We start from the raw sequence: 21,391 nt of genomic DNA on the forward strand, positions 1-21,391 counted from the left end.
AATTTATTAATTTTTTTATTCACTTCTTTTTCATTGGGTAAATCAATTTTATTGAGTTTAAAAAAAAAGAAAATCATTCTATAACAAATGGTCTTTCTTAGGACCGCCAAATATTTTTACGTTAAAATAATTACGTTCTGTAATCAAATTGTGGTAATGTTATGAACTAGAAGAAATTGATGTTTAAAAGTATAACTTCAATTTAAAGGCTTTAGATTTCAAAATTTCTTTCCTCATTATGGTACTCAAATTGTAATGATATGAAATACAAGAAATTGATGTATAAAAAAAAATTATTTTTTTATGTTTTGTCAATAATTGAATTTTTTTGAAAGTGAAAAAAAAATTATAACTTCAATTTAAAGGCTTTAAACAAATTTATTTATATAGAAAAAAGTTATATCCTCTTTCTATCATAGACTTGGAAACATCAGTCAATATAGGAAAAGGAAAGTATAGCTCACTGGGATATAATTAGGATACATTTTTCCTTATTGAATAAATTGACCAATTCTTTTTTTATTATATTCCTTGGCTCATCCTGAGTCTATTACACCCCAAAAGAATGAATCGCATTCAATAATATTATAAATAAATATCGTATTTTTTTGCAACAATACTACATCGACGGAAGTATAAAGTTTTTAAACCAATCGTAACAAATATGTCCGTCGCGCATGCGCAAATTACTGTTTGACTGTACTGGAAGTAATACAATCATAAAAATTATAGAATAATAATCTTTGTATTCATTCCTTCATTCATTCACATTTTCTTAGTACTTGAATTTTCTCATTGTTATTAGATTATATATACATATATATGTATCTTTACTTTGATAATAATTAGGGTTCTCGAAGGTTTCTACCTGACATTTGATTTGTCAAAACAGCTTTCGGTTAAGGGTTCGTAAGATGGTCGATGACCTTTTAAATACTGTCCTGAAAGGTGAAGTTGTGTCCCCCACTTTACCAGCCCGGTTTGAACAATCACCATGTGGTTATATGTACTGGAGAATAAAAAACAAGAAGAAAATTTTTGGTGCCAGCACCATTGGGATAAATCGATTTACAACACATCATGTACGTTTATTGAATGGAACTAAAATTATATAACTTTTGAATATTAACATTTATTACACAGTCCTGCGAGGGTGAGTTTCTAGAATGGCTGTACTTGTTCCTTGTAGTTTTTTATGCGCTGAAAACAAATCTGACCTTAAAAATGCTTCATCACGTCAGGATTTTTAGTAAATGAAGCCTAAAAGGTAAAAAATGGCCATTTTAGCCATTTTTGATAATTTTTTTTGGGATAGAAATTTTTTCAATTTTCGACGAAAAAGTCGCATAGTACAACTCTTTAGCTTTAAAACCGATTTTTCAAAATTATTGTACGATTTTTTAAAAAAAAGTTATGACATTTTAAAATTAACAGTTTCAGTTACGCCAATAGACGTTATACCCAACGAATCTTTAGACAGTTCTTGGGAAAAATATTTTCTAAAAAATCTTGTTTCTATCTTATTGGCTTGAAATTTGTTACTCGGGGGTTTTTGGGATCGCTGATTACGAATCTGAAGTCGGATTTTAAAAATTCAAAATGTCGGATCAAATATGGCGGACAAATTTTACAAAAAATGATCTAATTTGCTTGAAACTCGTTACTCGGGGGATTTCGGGGTCGCTGATTACGAATGTGAAATCGGATTTTAAAAATTCAAAATGGCGGATCCAATATGGCCTGTCTTAACTGGTTCAAAAACCTCAGAGAAAAGAAATTTTATTGAAATTCTTTCAAAAATGTAGGCCATTTTGGATCGCACATTTTGAATAATTAAAACTGACAATAGATTTTGTATAAGTGACCACAAAAACCCTTGAGTTACAATTTTCAAGGTATTCCGACAATTTCTAATAAAATACGTCCGCCATATTGGATCCGCCATTTTGAGTTTTGAAAATTTGACTTCATATTCGCAAGCAGCGACCCTAAAACCCCCGAGTAACAAATTTCAAGCGAATACAATGAATTTTTAATTTTTTCTGACATATTGGATCCGCCATTTTGAATTTTTAAAATCCGATTTCACATTCGTAATCAGCGACCCCGAAAACCCCCGAGTAACGAGTTTCAAGCAAATTAGATCATTTTTTGTAAAATTTGTCCGCCATATTTGATCCGACATTTTGAATTTTTAAAATCCGACTTCAGATTCGTAATCAGCGACCCCAAAAACCCCCGAGTAACAAATTTCAAGCCAATAAGATAGAAACAAGATTTTTTAGAAAATATTTTTCCCAAGAACTGTGATTACAAGAATTTTTGACAATTTTTAAAAATATTCAAAATTTTTTGAGATATCTCTAATTAAAAATTTATGTCATTTTTTTAAAAAAAAAACCATGTAACTTTTTTTCCTGTTATCCAAATGAGATCAATTTTTTTCAATTTTCTCACAAAAAGATGATATTTTAAGAATAAAATAGTTCATGAAAAAAAAAAATTTTTTACCCGGAAAAAAGTCAAAAAAAAGTTAATAAAAAGTGCAGAGGAAAATAAGTTAAATAATAATCATTATCGAAAATAATATAATATGGAAAAAGATTAAACAACGCTAATTCACGTTCATGTAAGACTATCATTGTTGCATTAGTTAGCTGAATTATAGTTAATGAAATTTTTTATAGGTGAAACACATGTAAGTAAATTTTTTAAAGCAATAAACTAAAATAAACGATATGTTTTAAAAATTGGCTTTATCAACAGTTTGAAAGTAGAAGAAGGATTCCATGTCGAACATAGAAGAGTATTTTATTTTAAGTAATAAAGATTTTAAAATTATTGAAAATGTAAATGAAATGTTAAATGATATGCATATGTATAAATTTCAAGAATTATCAAAAAATGATTCAAATTCTCTTTTCATTATGCAAAGTACTTTTGTATTTACAAATGTTTGATTTAATTGTTCCAATTAGAGAAAGAGATAAAAATATTCAAATAGTTTTTAGCGGTAATAACAATTCTGGTCATTTGATTTGTGTTTATTACGATGAAGTAAGACTTTATATTTTTGATAACCTTAATGCAGGGTGTTCGAATATTTTCAAATAGAATATTTAATTATATTGTTCCTTTTTAAACCAACAGAATTTTTTGTAGATGTTGATCAAGAACCGGTTGGTACAGTTAAGTGTGAAGTATAATGCAATAGCATTTGCAACATCTGTATTGGTTAACAGTGTAAATTAAAAGATTAATTTATGGAACTGATAATAATGTAATGAGCAAGCATTTGATATCATTTTTTGAAAACAATTAATTAAATCATTTTCCGGCATTTAGAATGTCTAATATTAGGATTTCGATTTATAGAGAATGATTGGAATTGTCTTTTCATATATCGAGCTAAAGAACTTCAAAATGGTGAGCTAAACCTTTCATATTTTGTAAAGACTTTTCCCAGTAAAAATGACAACAGAGTTCTGTCTACTGAAACTAAGAATGAAAAGAAAATACCCAAAGAAAAAAATTTGTCCTGTAAGATGAAGAAATTATCTACAAAAATTGACGAGGGATTTACATGTTGATGTAAATTCAGTATGCACAACAGAAAATAATAAGAAAATAATTTCTAGTCTTATTGTTAGGGAAAATTTTAATCCCATGACATATCCTACATTGTTTCCTTTTGGTGATCCTGGATGGACTGTTAACCTTAAGCATACATATCTTAAGCGTACTTGTAAAATAATATTATTATTTTTGGGAGATCAAAAGTCCAATAAGTGTCCGTCAAATGAAAATAAATTTTTAATTTTTCATAAAAAATTGTAGATATCGCGCGCGTTTACGCGCGTTTCTTATTAAACTAATAATTGTTAAATTGTCGACGATTTTAGACCAAAAACGTCATTGTCATTCACTGTGTAAAGGGGGGGGGAGTATGATAGAATCATCACACCAAGCAAAAAAAAAAACAACTTCGTGAGGACTCATGGTGAGAAAAACGAGTTACAGTAATGCTACAGTTAAAATCGATTTATAACAATATCATTTTTTTATTTTAATCACAACATTTCCAGTATATCGCTTTTATTAGACACAGGAATATTTAACTTTTCACTCCGTTATATATTTTTCTCGTGTGTTAATTGAAATCTGAACCTTTGCATCATCTCAGACCTTAATTATTTAACTTTTCACTCCGTTATATATTTTTCTCGTGTGTTAATTGAAATGTGAACCTTTGGTTCATCTCAGGACTTAATTTATTTAACTTTTCACTCCGTTATATTTTTTCCTTGTATAAATTAAAATATGAATCTTGTAGCATTTCGAGTCTTGATCTATTTCAACATCTCTTTATATCGCTTTTACTAGACACAGAAACTTTCACTTCGTTATATTTTTTTTTAACTTCTTTCATTTTTACCACCCTTCAATCAAATAACCCTTAACTTTTTCACTCCATTTTATTAGTCTTCACCCATTCTATTTTTGAATAAAATTTCAGTTGGTAAGTTTCCCATTCAGTTTTAAATAACCAGTTAAGAGTTTAGTCAATAATTTCTAGATCAGTCTTAGGTTTTTCGAAACATCACTTCCCTTGTTGGTAAGAGTTTAAAATTTTGTTTATCTCCAGAGCACTAGCTCGGTAACGGGAGTGCACCTTGTATAATAGTCACAATTAATAGTTTTTGAAAAATATTTTGGCATTTTTGATTAAAGTTCAGTTAGTTGGTGTCCCGATTTTAGAGAAATAAAGTAAATAAAATTTTTTTTTCTTTTTCTTCAGTAATCTTTTTCGGTTGGGGCGAGTTGTGACGTTATTTTTTGTGATTTACGTCACAATTGCACCACTCGCATTTAAAATTTTGAATCATTCTATTTTTGAGTTTCGCTATAAATAAAAATTTGATGTAACCCCGAAATTCTGGGAGAAGTAAGGTAGGAAAAGCTTTTGATTGGTTTAATTTAAAGAAAATCGTTGCGTCATCTAGTGTCAATTTAGAGTGAATTGAGAATTTTAGTTTTAAAAACACTCTCTTGCCATCCAACCCCCATCGAGTCAACATGTTTAAGTTTCAATAGTTTTCGATCATGTGTTTCAAGTTACAGTTGGTTGTGGTTACAGTCACATTAATAAACTTAAAATTAATTCTAATAAAACATTATTAAAGTATAACGACAATAAGTTAAATTTACTTCAAACTATTTGCAATAACTCGTTTTTCTACCATGGGTCCAACCAGCATCACGCAACATAACTGTAAGTTAATCTTTATATAATTGTTTTTGTAAGAATCTTCATTATTCGATTAAACTGTTATTACCATTACTATAAAATAATAAATAAAATTTCGTAAGAGCGATTTAAATTGTCATAAGGAAGTTAATTAATGTCAATGATTTATTTAATAAAATGTACCATTTCTTTTATTTCTAATTTTTGTTTATGAATTATTTATTGTTATAATGAACTCTCTTATTATAAAAACCCATCCCTATCTCCACGACCTGCATAACTGACTAGCACCGGCACGTGCAGAAGACTTAGTTAATAATTCTTATTGGTCGATCTTAATTAGTATTTTATTAGTTATAAGTTTAAGATTTGTTTATTTGAGATTTGGATTTAGTTTAGTCCGGTTGACAATACCGGCGATAAAAAAGTTGTCTGGCGCCCTTCCATACCGGGGATCGTCCATAAGAATAAAAGTTAAGTCGCACAGTAACGTTTTGCTTATTTTGTTATTTGATTTTTCTAAGATTTAAAGTAACATAAATTAAGTTTCAGAATCGAGTCATTTTGCATTAAAGTTTGAATCCAATTTCGTCCAAGTTAATATTTTTGATAAATAGAATTATTTGTTGTTTGTTATAATAAAATTTAAAAATCAAGTTTGAGAGTAATTTTAGAATCGAGAAAAATACGTTACAACATATATATATAAGCGCGGTTTCGCGTTGAATATAAAAACGCGAGACTATATTAATAATAAAAATTACATTTGATCCGCGAACAACCCTTTATTTAAACAATTTAGAGAAAAATAAAGCGCGCAAGAGATCCGGAAAATAGAAAAGATGAGAAAGTGTCAGGCGAGAACGAAGGGCCTGATGCGCTGGAGTGGGGAAGGGGTGGGCCTAATGCACGAGAGAGCGTAGGCGGCGCGTGGAAGAAAGGAAAGGGCACGCGGAGAGAGTGGAGAGAGAGAATAGGAAAGCGTAGAGAGAGTGGAGCGTCTAACGCGGCGTGATTGGAGAAAAGGAAGAAAAGCGGAAAACTGTGAAAGGAAGGCGCTAGAAGGAAAATGGAGGAAAAGTACAGGTAAGCGCGTGGCCAATGGTTCAGCCAAAGCCAGGGAGGCATAAGGAATCGAAAGTTTACGCTCATAAATGTGCGGGAGTTCCACCTTCCTGATGCATCCCCGTTACTATGCGTAGTGATGGTATCAAATTGGACATTTGCTTCTCAAGCAATCTAGCCGTAAGTAGTTCGACGTGCGGGAATCTCTATTTCTAAACGTTTCGTGCTTCGCCAGGATACAATTATGAATTTGTAAATGTGTCGGGTCGCTCCATGATACTTTTGGAAATTCGTAAACGTGTCCAGTCGCGCCACGATACGATTATGAATTGTAAATGTGTCGGGTCGCACCACGATACGATTAAAAATTCTTAAAATTCAACAACATTTCGTGTCCGAGACAGTCCCTGATATTGAAAGTATATATGTGACGCTCCACGAGAAAAGGGACCTTACGTACTTTTGACTTAAGGTTCATTCTCTGGGTCAAGTCACTGTAATAGCGAACCTTAAGTCAAAAGTACGTAAGGTCCCTTTTCTCGTGGAGCGTCACATATCATAACATAAATTTTTTCAAAAATTAACTTGAAGTTGATAACTGGGTGCCACTTTCAGTTTCATTCTTAAGCTTTATTGTAAAGGTAAAAAAATGAAAAAAGTGTCCTTTCCTTTTCTACGAAATTCAAGGACGTATTATCTCGAAGGAATTTCACCGGCTTCGTCAACGGTAAGTGTTGAATACTATTTTTGGGATCTTCTTTCGTCTCAACGTCACCAATTTCACGTCCTCAATTTCACCAATAAATAATTTTACTTTGATACTTGATCGGACGATGCACACTATCGAAAGTAAATTAGAACATTATCTTTAAACTGGTGCTAAAATATTGGATATTATTAATGCAGCTATAAAAGGACAGTTACATCCAGCATTGATTACATCTGATCAGCTTTCACCTATTATGAGAGATATTCAAGACAACCAATCTAACTTAGGAATTTCCATTCGGGGTCCAAATTATAGTATCGATGAGCTGATTGAAATTTCGCATACTTTAATTGTGCTAGAAGATTTACACCTTAAAGTTTTAGTGGACATACCCTTTACAATGGAGCCTTTGTATTATATTTACAAACTTCACCCTTTTCTGTTTATCAAGCAATCCTAGGATGTGCTGCCAGGGCACCAACTTTACCAGCATTGCAAGCGCGGAAGGGGACCTCCGAAATAATCTACGAATCGAATGTGGATCTAAATTTGATGGAATTAGCACCAATTTTAGGACAGTGGAATGAAACAGGAATTGAATCGTCAACAAACCTACAAATTAAATACTACAAAAATCCCGAAACTCTTGATCAACTAGAGCAACAACTAAACGATCTATCTCTTCAACGCCTAGAAAGGAGTAAAAAATGGTAGACCTCTAACACATATGTCAACTATCTGTTAATTACTGCAGGAATAGTTGTCACAATTTATTACGTATATCGGCTTTATATTATTACTAAGAAAAAAAACCTTTTAATCCACTCCCCCTTAAATAAAGAACAATTGATTTTAGATATAATTGTTAACACTAACGACAAAGTAAAATCAACTTCAACAATTAACAAAATGAAAAACTCAGAAATAGCAACTCATTCTGAGTTAAGAAAAAAAGGTAATCGTTGTCAACGGTCTTCGCTGTTTGATCACAGTCCTTAAACATTTTAGATATATATATATATAAATATATATGGGTCATTCCACACGAAATCAATCACCTTGCGCTCAGAACACTTTTTAACGAAACAATTTTTTCAAAGCGGCAACAAATAGGTGATAATACAACATTTAAAAGGTCATGTGGTTCGATTAAAAATTCAACATAGCGGACAGTTTTTTGAAAGTGACTGTTATCGCTTGAATGTTACTAATCAGGGGTTTTCAGGGTTGCTGATGAAGAATCCGATGTCGGATTTAAAAAATTCAAAATGACGAATCCAATATGACGAATCCAATATGACGGACAGTTTTTTGAAAACTGACTGATATCGCTTGAAAGTTACTACTTAGGAAGCCTTATAGCAAGACTCGGGCGTCCGTCCGTAGTTCTTAAGTCTTATGCTTAAGACTGAAGCATAAGACTTAAAAATTAAGAATTAAGAAGTAAGACTTAGGAATTAAGACTTAAGAATTAAGATTTAAGAATTAAGACTAAAGAATTAAGACTTAAGCATAAGGCTAATAAAAAATGATTATGATTACTTTGTAAATTAAATTTACAATCGGTTTAATAATCTTTGTCCACGTGGAGATTTTTATATAATTGTATATAATATATAATTAAATTTATATATTCGTTTAAAATTTTTGTATTTATTGCTCCTCTCAAACCAAATATGTGTACATCCACATGGACTCTCTTTTGTTAATTTTTTTAAACTTGTAAAAATGTTCGCCTAATGAGGGCTTTACCAAGCCGAAACATGTTGCAAAGGACCCCACACTAAATACACAGAAAATGGTTTAAGGTTAAATTTGGCTATATTTTGAAAATTTTTAGTTGTAAGTTTCCTGATTGAAAAAAAAATGTCGAAACAACGCTGCGCCTAATAAATTTACGTATCTAACTTGGCTAGAAAGTCTTTGTTTCATCGAATATTATAGAAAACTTTTATTAAAAAAAATTCAGTGACCTCTGGACAATTTTTTTCAATCAGGACACTTTCAACTCAAAATTCTCAAAATATAGCCAAATTTAACCGTAAGCCATTTTTCTGTGTATTTAGTGCGGGGCCCATTTACTTTTATACTCATAATACTCATAATGATTTTTTAAAGAAATTGCATTTAATAACTGGTTCAAATCAGAATACTCAAGAAATTAAACAAAAGCAAATTATATACTTAATGACAATATTACAATATGTCGAAAATATTAATATTTGAAGATATAGAGTAATATTGTGATTTTATAATTTTGAAAATGTATATATATATATATATTAGGGCGTTTCACGAAAACCTTTTCTTTCGATTTTCTAAAAGCTTAACCCGGAATTATACTCTTTTTGACCCAAAAAATATGTCAGATTTTTTTCAAATTTTTTGAAGGTCATTTAGAGGTCGCTATTTTGATTTTTCTGCAAAATTTGTGCTTTTTCTTAAAAAAAATTTATTATTTTTATTTCTACATGTCCAGGTTCGTTAAAACTATGCAAATTACTAGTTCAGGTTACCGAATTAGTAAAAAAAATTATTCCGAGAAAAAAAAAAAATTTGAAGCTTATTTTTTTGACATTAAATGAAAAAAAGTCTATCTGCTGCAGGTTAAAAGTTACTTTTTTAAATTTAAAGCCGCTTAAAATATGTAATTCATTTTTCGATTTCATTTTTCATTTCATTCTTTCTAAAAAAGAATTATGTATTTTAAGAGGCTTTAAATTTAAAAAAAGTAACTTTTAACCTGCAGCAGATAGACTTTTTTTCATTTAATGTCAAAAAAATAAGCTTCAAATTATTTTTTTTTCTCGGAATAATTTTTTTTACTAATTCGGTAACCTGAACTAGTAATTTGCATAGTTTTAACGAACCTGGACATGTAGAAATAAAAATAATAAATTTTTTTTAATAAAAAGCACAAATTTTGCAGAAAAATCAAAATAGCGACCTCTAAATGACCTTCAAAAAATCTGAAAAAAATCTGACATATTTTTTGGGTCAAAAGGAGTATAATTCCGGGTTAAGCTTTTAGAAAATCGAAAGAAAAGGTTTTCGTGAAACGCCCTAATATATATATATATATACTTACTCAGCAATGGCAATGTCATTTATGTAACATATGTCAAAATACATTCAGACATAGTACCATTGCTGTGGGAAATACAATTTTACAAATTCATGCATTAATTTCTGAGGTATTAAATAATAATGCAATGGATTTAAAAAACATTATTATTTTTCTTAAAGGCAAATGTACTTCACACATGATTATTAATAATCTTTTTAAAGTTAATGGCTTTGGATTGCTATGCAATTGGAAAGATGGACAAATTAAAAGATTATTAATAATAATGTTGTCCAGAAAAGCATTTAACATTAATTGCAATGTACCCATGATTAATAATTACAATCTCATTATTAATCCGCATTATGCAAATATTCCAAACATAATGAATGTATGTATCCCATTATTCGAGTTTCAACATAAAATAGGGAAAATGAGTGAGAAAAGGGGGAATTTTTTAAAATAGAAGAATAGGGGAAACACTGTGAAGCCTGCTTTTGGCTTTGACAGTACAATCAATAGTTTGTCTAAAATTAAAATTTTAAAGAATTCTATAAAATATGAACGGACAATCTCGTCTTCGCTGTTAATAAATTTTAAGTACTACATTATGCTTAAAAATTACTAATATAATTTAAAAAAATGACTTACCCCAGGTGAATAGAACCACAAGGACTAAAGCTAATATTTGCACTTTCATCGACATTTTTAAAAATAGATACGACATTGTTTGTATCTAACTCCTTCTGTAATGGAATTAAAGTCACTAAAATTGGAGGTGCTTGGACACATCCAAAACCACGTTTAGCTTTCAATACTTCATCTCGTTTATTTTGACGTATTTGCTGTGCCTGATGACGTCGAGCTTCTCTTCCTAACTCGCCTTTTATGCGTTTTGAAAGAGTTTTTACATTAACCTTTCCTAAAATTAGAATATAATAATTTAATTTAATTTACAATAAATAATTTTAAAAATAGAATGCTTTTATTATGGCGTCCTTAAAAGTAATAAATAATAGAAAAAATTCTAGAACTGTTTAAAAGTTCAATAAAAAAAAACTTGAAAGAAATTATGTTTGACAAAATAAGTTATATCATTCCAAACATTTTTTAATTCAAATTCAATCAAAAAAATCATTACAGTTTTGAGTATATTTTGAAGTTTGATTTTTTTAGGTTCAAGAAAAATTAATTTGTAAAAACATTCGAAGTTGAAAAAATTTATCCATTGTAAAATTTCAACTTTAAATGCTTCTATAAATTAATTTTTCTTGAACTTAAAAAAATCAATTTCAAAAAATACTCAGAACTGTGATGATATTTTTGATTGAATTTGAATTAAAAAATGTTCGGAATAATGTAACTTATTTTGTCAAACATAAATTCTTTCAAGTTTTTTTAATGTTATTGAACTTTTCAACAGTTATACAATTTTTTGTTTTATAATCAGGGTGTTCAGCAAGAAATACAGAGAAAAATTCCATGACTTTTTCCTAACTTTTTTTCCAACTTTTCTTTAATAAATATTTAATATTAAAAAAATTAAAAGTATCAAATATTAAAGTATTTTTAAGATAATAAAAAATATTTTATTTATTAGCATTATAAAATTTTTCTTGTATCGAAAAATTTAAAAAATTCTTAAAAATGTTTATTTTTGGCAAATTTTTAAAAAGTTCCCTGACTTTTCCCTGACTAAAAAATTTCCCTAACTTTTCCATGACTTCCTTGACCTCTGGACACCCTGATTATTTATTACTTTTTAATTTTTTTAACTAAAAAAATAGGACTTTAAATGAAAGCATTCTAATAACAATTCTAGAAAATTTTATAAATTTTTATAAAATTCTATAAATTTCTATAAAATTCTATAAATTTCTATAAATTTCTATAAAGTTCTATAAAATTTCTATAAAGTTTTATCAATTTTGTAGAAAATTCTAAAAATTTCTAAAAAATTCTATAAATTTCCAGCTATTTCTGTAAAGTTTTTATAAATTTTCTTGAAAGTTCTATGAAGTTTCTTAAAGTTTTAATGAAATTTCTAGAAATTTTAGTAAAATTTCTAGAAAGTTCCATGAAGATTCAAAAAAGTTTTCTTGAATATTTTAGAAAATTCTGTGAAATTTGCTGTCTTGCGAAGTAAATATGTATAAATTTGAAAAATGTTTGTGTTTTTTTTTGGGGGGGGGTTAATTAGTGGGTGGGAGTTTAATAAATGTATCCATCATTATAAATATAAAATAAATTATAATCTAATTTTTAACAATATCGTTTATGTTTATTATGTGTATATCTATGTATACTGTTGTTGTTATGCGATGATGGACTGAATGACCTTGAAACCAATTTCAAATAAAAGCTTTCTAAAAATTTATTTGATTACAATAAATTAATTTTTCTAATATAATTGGTTCATTGAAATACATTTTTTGGTTAATTTAATTACTTATTTTGTTCGAATGTGTTAATGTGATATTTTATACAAATTTTATTAATTAATTTATAAGTTATTATAAAAATTGATTTCTAATTTATTATAAATTAATTTTTAAAAAAGCGTAAAATTACATTAATATTAAAAATTACATTTTATCTATCTTAATGTTTATTTTTATGCATTTATTTGAATGAACCAAATTTTTATTTTAATTAACTAAACTTTTTAATTGTGTAAAAATAGATTAATTAAACAATTTGGTTAAGTCAATAAATTAATTGAAAATAAAACTGAAAAAAAATTCCAAATTTTATTCCAATTATTTAAAAGGAAAAAAGAAATTAATGATATATTAATTTATTTTTTAATTTTATTTAAAAATGATATAAATAATCATTAATATTAAATATATAAAAAAAATTTATTGTAAGAGAATTAAAATACATTACTAGTCAATATAATACAATTATGGTAAAACTCTTGATGATTTCAAGTTTTTTTTTTAAATATCCCAAGTAGAAATATCCGTAGCTCGCCGTAATTAAACACCGGCATGGTACTGATCCAATACTGGCTGTCGGTATTGACTTTCAGTACTGGCAGTGTACTGACTAATACACCGAATCAGTACTATGTCGGAGGTAAAAAAATATTAAAACCAGTACTGGCAGTACACTGTCATTCACACCGAATCAGTACTATGTCGGTGATAAAAAACATTAAATGAAAAAGTCTTTAAATTATTCCAATAGGTAGAAAACGATGATTTTTTATTTAAAAAAATGTATATTAATTTCTTTCGAATACTTTCCCTCAAAATTTTGGATGTAATTGTAATGTATTATTATATACCTATATAAAATATATTTATGTTTTTTTAGTTATTTTAGTACTCATTGAAATATGTGCATTAAGTTATTTATCATGCATACAATAACAATAAGTTGAGAATTTTTTTCTAATAGTTTTAAAAATAAAGCAAATGTAATTTTTTCACTGTAATTTTTAAATATTATTAATAATTAAATATTAAATTTAAAAAATTTTTCACCATTCATATTTTACAGTCGTCTTTTATTAACTTATTTTTAATTATGTAATTGATCAATCATTTTTGTCTGTTTTAATATTATTTACGGTAAAAATAATTTATTAAAAATATTTAACTGAAATTGATATCCAGTTTTATTTCATTAAATCTTTGTAAAAATTGAAAAAATTTTGTGAGTTTAAAAAATTTAAGAATAAATTCATTTTATTTTCGTGATCAATAGATAATACAAACTTTGAAATCAAAACTTTTGTATTAGGTGAACTACTTCAAGTCAGCACTTCAAGCCAGCGCGGCTGTGCGGTATGCGTATCTGACTTGCGTTCTAAGGGTTTAGGGTTCGATCCCCCATGCGTGCGAGATTTTTCGTTCTTAGTTTTAAGTGTTATAAGTACAATATTTGTTCATGTGTAATATCAATTATTAAATAATTATTAAATTAAGTATAAGTGCAAAGTAAAAAAAATTAAATATTATGAATTTAAAAAAATAAAAAAATTTACAACACAAATTATTTTTTGTAAAATAATTTATTAAAAATAAAATAATTTAATTAATATAAATGATCATTATTATTTTAATTATTTATTGTTAATAATATTTTATATATTCTAAATAACATTAACTATTATTGGCTTCACATTACCTGTTCGTGGTAAAAATGGGAGTAATAAGCTAATAAGGATGAAATTTGCATTGGAAAGCGTGTTTTAGCATTTTGTAAAAAAGTGAGATTTTAAGTCCGGATGAGTACTTTGCCAGTATTATGCCAGTATTATTCTAGTACTACGTTAGTACTGGTGAGCGGGACAAAATCAGTACTGGACAGCGTTACCAGCCAGGGTTGGTCCACTACTGGCCCAGTACGGCAGTCAGTACCGTTATACTGACTGGCAGTGTTGGGTCAGTACTATGCCAGTGGCACATTTCTACTTGGGATGCAAATATTTAAAAATGAAAAAAAATTATTTAAATTATAGTCAAAAAGAATAATTTAATTTCATAATTTAAAAAATTTCTAAATTAAATAATATTGTTTATTTTAAAAATTAAAAACAAAAATAAACTTTATTTCAAGATAAATTAAATGAATATGATTTAAAAATTGAATGTTAAAATATTGTTCAATTTTAAAAATTAAATTTAAAAATAAATTATTTTTATAAATTATGTGTTATTATTATATAATAACAAAATGCTTTGTCTGTCCTTCTGTCCTAACTTGAAGTTGGCCTTTTCTGATTTCACGTGTTTTTTTGAATAGTTATCTTATGACTTGTCAAATTTTGACAATTCTTTTTCTCATTTTTGCCAAAGTTGTATAATTGTGTTTCCAAATTTCGGAATAAGTTTCTTTAAAATTCCAAAATTCAATTCACGAAGCTGAAGTACACAACGTTTACCAACGAAATTTTTTTTAAACTTGTATATTCATTCAAAAATTGTATACAAATACAAAAAATTTATGATGAGAAAAAAGATGCACCAGGAAATTTCGTACAAGATAGTAATTTGAAAAAAATTTATTTTTAAAAATTTATTTTTAAGATACCAGGGGCCAACGAATACCTATTAAATATTAATTATAAAAACACAGGCCTCGATCAACTTAAAGACACAAATAGTCGTTTTAGTCGATTTATATTCCAAAAAAAAGTGGATTTGTTTTTCATTTTAACAAAAATATTTTACAGATTTTTAAATAAAAAATTTTTTTTTAATAATAATCCTTTTCGAAGGGTTAAAGTTGAAATTTTTAGAAATAATTAAATTTCAAAAGATATTGTTAATTTTCAAACAATTATTAAATTTTACAGAACTAAAAATAATTTATCAAACAATTTTTGGAAAACATTTTTTAAATTTAATTGAATTTTCAAAGATTTAAAATTGAGATTTTTGAAATTAATTGAAACTTTAAGTGATTTTTAATTAAAATTTTAGATCATTTCACTAAAAATTTATTAGAAAATGCGGACAAAATACAATAATTTGAAAATCATTTTTAATTGAAAAATGGTTTCAGATAGTTGAATTTTCAAAGAATATTATTAAAATAGGGTCAGCCGGGGTAAATCCGAACGGGGGGTAAATCCGAACGCTAATTATTTCAGCTTAATTAAAATTTTTAAAAATAAGTTCGATATGAGAATTTTTACCTCAGATCCTCTTCAAGAGATTCTAAGTATTATCCCATGTTTCGTTTGTTAATTAGCAACAGCATAAACAAAGATAACGAGTATTGCAAAAAAGATTGAAAATCAAAGATGACACTCTTTCAGTATTTTGTCTCGTATTTCAAGAAAAAGAAGCTAAAAATTTATTTTATTATTTATAATTGTTTGTTATGAATACTAGAACAGAAACTATTTTTCATTTTTGCCTTCTGTAAAATTTTATTAATAATATCAGACCGTTCGTATTTACCCAGGAAAATTGGAAAACCGGGGTAAATCCGAACGGTATTTTCAATCATTTTTTTTTACATCAGAGCCACACAAAATTGTTTTTATTTCATTACACTATTATTTTAACATTATAAAAGTACATAGAAAAAAGTTTTTTTTTCTATACGTATCCTCGTTAGTAATTAATAAGCAGAAACTTAATCTCTGTTTTCTCGAAGGAGTGTTTCAATTTTTTTGCCAAATGGTTTGTTGAAAAAAGTTTTTCAGGATCTTAATAAAATTTGGTATTCTACGGTTTTTGGGGTCGCTAATTACCAATTTCAAGTCAGTTTTCAAAATTCAAAATGGCGGACGAGAATTAAAAAATTCATTGGATTCGCTCGAAAATTGTTACTCGGGGGGTTTCAGGGTTAGCAAATTTGATCATTTTTAAAAATAAGTTTTAGGAAAGTCCGCCATTTAGAATTTAAAAAATTTGACTTTTATTTTTGTATTTACATTCAATCACTCCAAAATACTTTCTGTACCAAGTTTTGCAAAAATCCGTTATGATTTGATAAAGTTATTGAAGGTTTTAATTGTGTAATGCATTTTAATTTTTAACCTGTTTGATTTTTGTATTTATATATGATGCATTATTACATAATAGGTTTATTATCGTATTTTTTTTGAGTTTTTATATAAGTTTAACAATTGCAATACATTAAATTTATTTTCCCTAAGATTTTTCTGAAATACAGTGGCGTTCGTATTTACCCCGGTATTTTAGGAAAGTTGCAAAATATCGAGGTAAATACGAACGCTAAGTTTCCTGCGATTGTAATTTATCAAAAATTTTTGCTACCCCATAAAATTGTTCTATGGAAGTAAAGTAACAACTTCATGCACCAGAATACCGGAAGTATTTTTTTTTTTAAGAAAAAACTTATGTTATTGTTGAAACTTACTAAAAGCGTTCGGATTTACCCCGGTTGACCCTAGTTAAAAATAATTGAATTTCCTTAGAGTTATAATTGAAATTATTAAATTTCAAAAAAAAAAAATTTTCGATGGAAAATTTTAGAAATAATAAAATTTTAGATGCTTTTAAATTTAAATTATTGAAAATTCAATTAATTTTGATTTCAAATTTTTGAGAATAATGAAATTTTATTTGATTTTAAAATTGTAAAATAATTGAATTTCAGTTCATTTTGAATTGAAAATTTTGGGAAATAATTGAATTTTAATTGAAATGTTGGGTAATAATTTAATTTAAGTTCATTTTTGATTGAAAATTTGGATAATTAATTTTGAATAGAAATTTCAGAAAATAATTGAATTTTATTTCATTTTAAATTGAAAACTTGGTAAATAATTAAATTTTAAATTGAAAATTTTGAATAATTATTGAATTTTTAATTGATTTTGAATTAAAATTTCGGGTAATAATTGAATTTTAGTTTATTTTGAATTGAAATTTTTAAAAAATAATTCAATTTTATTGTGATATTCTTTTTTAAATTATAAACAATTGTTAAATTTCATAAAAATTTTAATTGAAAAATAATTTTGATATAATTGAATTTGTGATGTATTTCATTAAAATTATTAAAAATAATTAATTTAGTGAAGAATCATTTTAGTTCAAAATTTGTTAAATAATTGAATTGAAGAAGATCTGAAGATGATCTACATTTTATAATAAAAAAGAGGTATTTTATTTACATTTTTTTCAAATGTAAAAAAAATGTCGCATTTTATTAAAATAAGTCGATAAAAGTCGTATTTTTGAAAAAAGTCGTATAATCCGAGGCCTGTAAACATATAATTTTCATTATTATCATTTAATATGTAATAATATTCTAATAAATTAAATTATTATTGATAATATTAATCTTTAATTTCTTTATAACAAACAATTAAAGACTCAATTTGGCGCGCTTGCGCGCGTTTAATTTTGCTAGTTATAATAATAATTATTATTTTTACTGTATTATGGGCTGTACAACATATAAATAAATTAATTAATTAATTAATTACTATAAAAAGAATACAGGGAAATTAAATGATAAATTAAATGATAATCACTTTTTGGAGTTAGATGAAAAAAAAACAAAAACCTTTATTTTAACAATAAAAAATATTCGAATTTTTTAAAAGTCTACAGTGACTTAATCTTTTAAATTAATATAAAATTACAGTGTAAATTAAATTATTTGTGACGCTCCACGAGAATAAGAAGTTGAGAAAAAAAATTTTAGGTTATGTTTGTGATTTTTGAATTGAAAATTCACAAATAGAAACAACTCTTAATGCAAATTACTGATGTTTAAATTTTCATTACATAAAAAAATATTTAATAAAAACTAATTTTTCTTTTACATAATTTAAGATGAAATAAAAGAAATTAAAGATTAATAATTAAAACAATGTAAACCTAACCTAAAATTGTTTGCCTCTAAAGTGCGTCTTTTTCCTCGTGGAGTCTCACGTATTTTAATTATTACATGAGCAAAATTAATCAATTAATGAAAAAGGTGAAAAAGGCAAAAAAAAAATAATAAAATGGGAGTAAAAATTTTTTCTCGTACAGGAAATTTATTTTTTTTTCTGAAATTATGAAAGCAAAAGAGCACGTTTTTCATTTTTTTTTTAAGAAACTAAAAATTCCAGTCAATTTTTTAAAAATATATTTTAGGCTTAAAAATTAAATAAGTTAATAAATTTTATTTGTATTTTTATAAGAAATTTAATCGATTTCCACGTGACTTTCGCCGGGTTGAGGTTATGTTAGGAAATATTAATATATTACCTTTAACCTCGTTACTTATAGCACCTTTACTGCGATGTCTGCCGGTTTTATGAGTTTTATTAACTTGTTTAAATGCACCAGGACGATGTGCATTATGTTTCGACATTTTAAACTTTTAAATAACTATTTAAATTCCTTTAAATAAAAAAATTAAATACAAATTAATTTATCATTTAAATACACGTACTGCACGTGTATCAACACTTTACACCATGTTTGATAAAGGATTCGCTCTTCTATTTTTTTTTATGTTTGCTTATGGTGATTCTTCAATAAAAGTCAATGAGTGCGCAGGGTTGTGTATCTATAACGTCAGGCGTCTGCTCCTAGTAAAATTTTCTAGTGAACTCGAAACTGTAAATGAAATGAATCGAGATATTTCAATTGAGATTTAAAAATTTAGATTCAGATTAAATTTTAAATTAAATAATTGAAATACATTTTCCCTCTATTTTAAATTATAAAATATATGTTTATATGGAACGTTCCACGTCAAGCGGAACAAATTTATAATTAAAACGTTATAAAAGTAGCAAAAAATGTTCAAATTATCTCTAAATTAAGTACTTTTAATGCTAAAGTATTACAAAATGAAAATATATGAATCATTTTTAAAAATTCAAAATGGCAGATCAAATATCGTAGAAAAATTGATTAAATTCGCTTGAAACTTGTTACTCGGGGGGTTTTCGGGGTCGTTGAATAAAAAAAATTGATTTAATTTGTTTGCAATTTGTTACCCTGGGGTTTTTATACTCGTTGAATACGAATCTAAAGTCAATTTTTCAAAATTCTAAATAACAGAGCCAATATAGCCGACAATTTTTTAAAATACAATAATTTGTTTTAAAAATGTAGGCAATATTGGCTCCGCCATTTTGAATTTTGCAAAACTGACCTCGGATTCGTATTAAGCGACCACGAAAACCCCCGAGTAATGAGTTTCAAGAGAATTTAATCAATTTTTCTACTATATTTGATCCGCCATTTTGAATTTTAAAAAACGATCCATATATTTTCATTTTGTAATACTTAAACATTACTAATGCTTAATTATTTGATATTATTTAGAAACAGTTTTTTTTAATCTTGTAAAATTATCGTTAATAACACAGCCACACAAAAAAAAAAAGTACCCGGGCCGAGGAATGAGACCACCATTTCTTGATGTATTTTGATGCGCTGAACACGAATCTGAAGTCCGTTTAGCTCCATCACGTCAGGATTTTGACATAACCTCAAAAAACATAGCTGATTTTAAATGACAGGAGAAATTTTTTAAATAATGGCAGATTTGTTTGAATCTTGTTACTCGGGCGTTTTTGGGGTCGCTGATTACGAATTTAACGTCAGATTTATAAAATTCAAAATGGCGGATTCAATATGGCGGACGAATTTTTAAAAAGTAGTTGGATTTTTACGAAAATTGGTATCTAGGGGTTTTGGGAGTCGCTGATTACAAATTTATCGTCAGATTATTCAAATTCAAAATGGCGGATCCAATATGGCGGACGAGTTTTTAAAAAATAGTTGAATTTTTATGTAACTTGGCCGATACTGGGGTTCCGAGTCCCTGCATCGTAATACGTTTCCTACGTATGTCTGCCATGACGGCATCAAAGCCATTATCCAGGGACTTAGCCGGATAGCGGACAAACTCCGTTGTCCACCGTCACCGCGTGGAGGTACCCTGGATGCAGACACATGTAGAAACATAAAGATATTTGACCACCGTATTATATCTGCCATTTTACATTTGAATAATCTGACGTTAAATTCGTAATCAACGACTCCAAAAAACCCCATGATACCAATTTTTGTAAAAATCCAACTACTTTTTAAAAATTTGTCCGCTATATTGGATCCGCCATTTTGAATTTGAATAATCTGACGATAAATTTGTAATCAGCGACTCCCAAAACCCCTAGATACCAATTTTCGTAAAAATCCAACTACTTTTTAAAAATTCGTCCGACATATTGGATCCGCCATTTTGAATTTATTAAATCTGACGTTAAATTCGTAATCAGTGACCCCAAAAACCCCCGAGTAACAAGATTCAAGCAAATCTGCCATTATTTAAAAAATTTCTCCTGTCATATAAAATCAGCTATGTTTTTTGAGGTTATGTCAAAATCCTGACGTGATGGAGCTAAACGGACTTCAGATTCGTGTTCAGCGCATCAAAATACATCAAGAAATGATGGTCTCATTTCCCGGCCCGGGTACTTTTTTTTTTTTGTGTGGCTGTGTAATTGTAAATGATATTTATTAAAATTAGCGTAAAAGTATCTCATAATAATATTAATTATGTGATTAAAATTATATTTATAAAACAACAATTGTAAATAAATAAATGACGTGACAGTAGGCGTTTTCCATATTCTCGCTATGATTACTCAGTTAGCATGAAAAGGTTCTTAACTACAATTTGTCATAAATCTCTTCAACTACCGCACCCTGTTCTAGTGAAAATTTAGTAACTTTACTGTTTAAATTAAAAGTTACTATAAAATTACTAAATTTTCACCAGAGCAGGGTGTGATAGTTGACGAGAATTATGACAAAAATGGCGAGTGGGGACAATGTAAAACAACCATTCCTATCAGCGC

General features: G+C 27.4%; 1 protein-coding gene across 2 annotated transcripts in view; it reads right to left on the minus strand.

Moving 5' to 3' along the window:
- The window catches only part of LOC127285794 (pre-rRNA-processing protein TSR1 homolog), a 141,584-nt gene extending 122,560 nt beyond the window's left edge, over positions 1 to 19,024 (minus strand). For both annotated transcript variants that reach the window (XM_051311971.1, XM_051311970.1), the window contains exons 1-2: positions 18,780 to 19,024; positions 10,738 to 11,008 (exon numbers count right to left, since the gene is read on the minus strand). In XM_051311971.1, the coding sequence (XP_051167928.1) occupies positions 10,738 to 11,008; positions 18,780 to 18,885 (377 nt within the window). In that variant the 5' untranslated portion in view covers positions 18,886 to 19,024. The remainder of the gene's footprint in view (positions 1 to 10,737; positions 11,009 to 18,779) is intronic.
- Positions 19,025 to 21,391: the final 2,367 nt, after the last annotated feature.

This window comes from Leptopilina boulardi, unplaced genomic scaffold (genome assembly GCF_019393585.1).
Source record: "Leptopilina boulardi isolate dan_hultmark-lab unplaced genomic scaffold, ZJU_Lbou_2.1 LbouV2_341, whole genome shotgun sequence".
Taxonomy (NCBI): Eukaryota; Metazoa; Arthropoda; class Insecta; order Hymenoptera; family Figitidae; genus Leptopilina; species Leptopilina boulardi.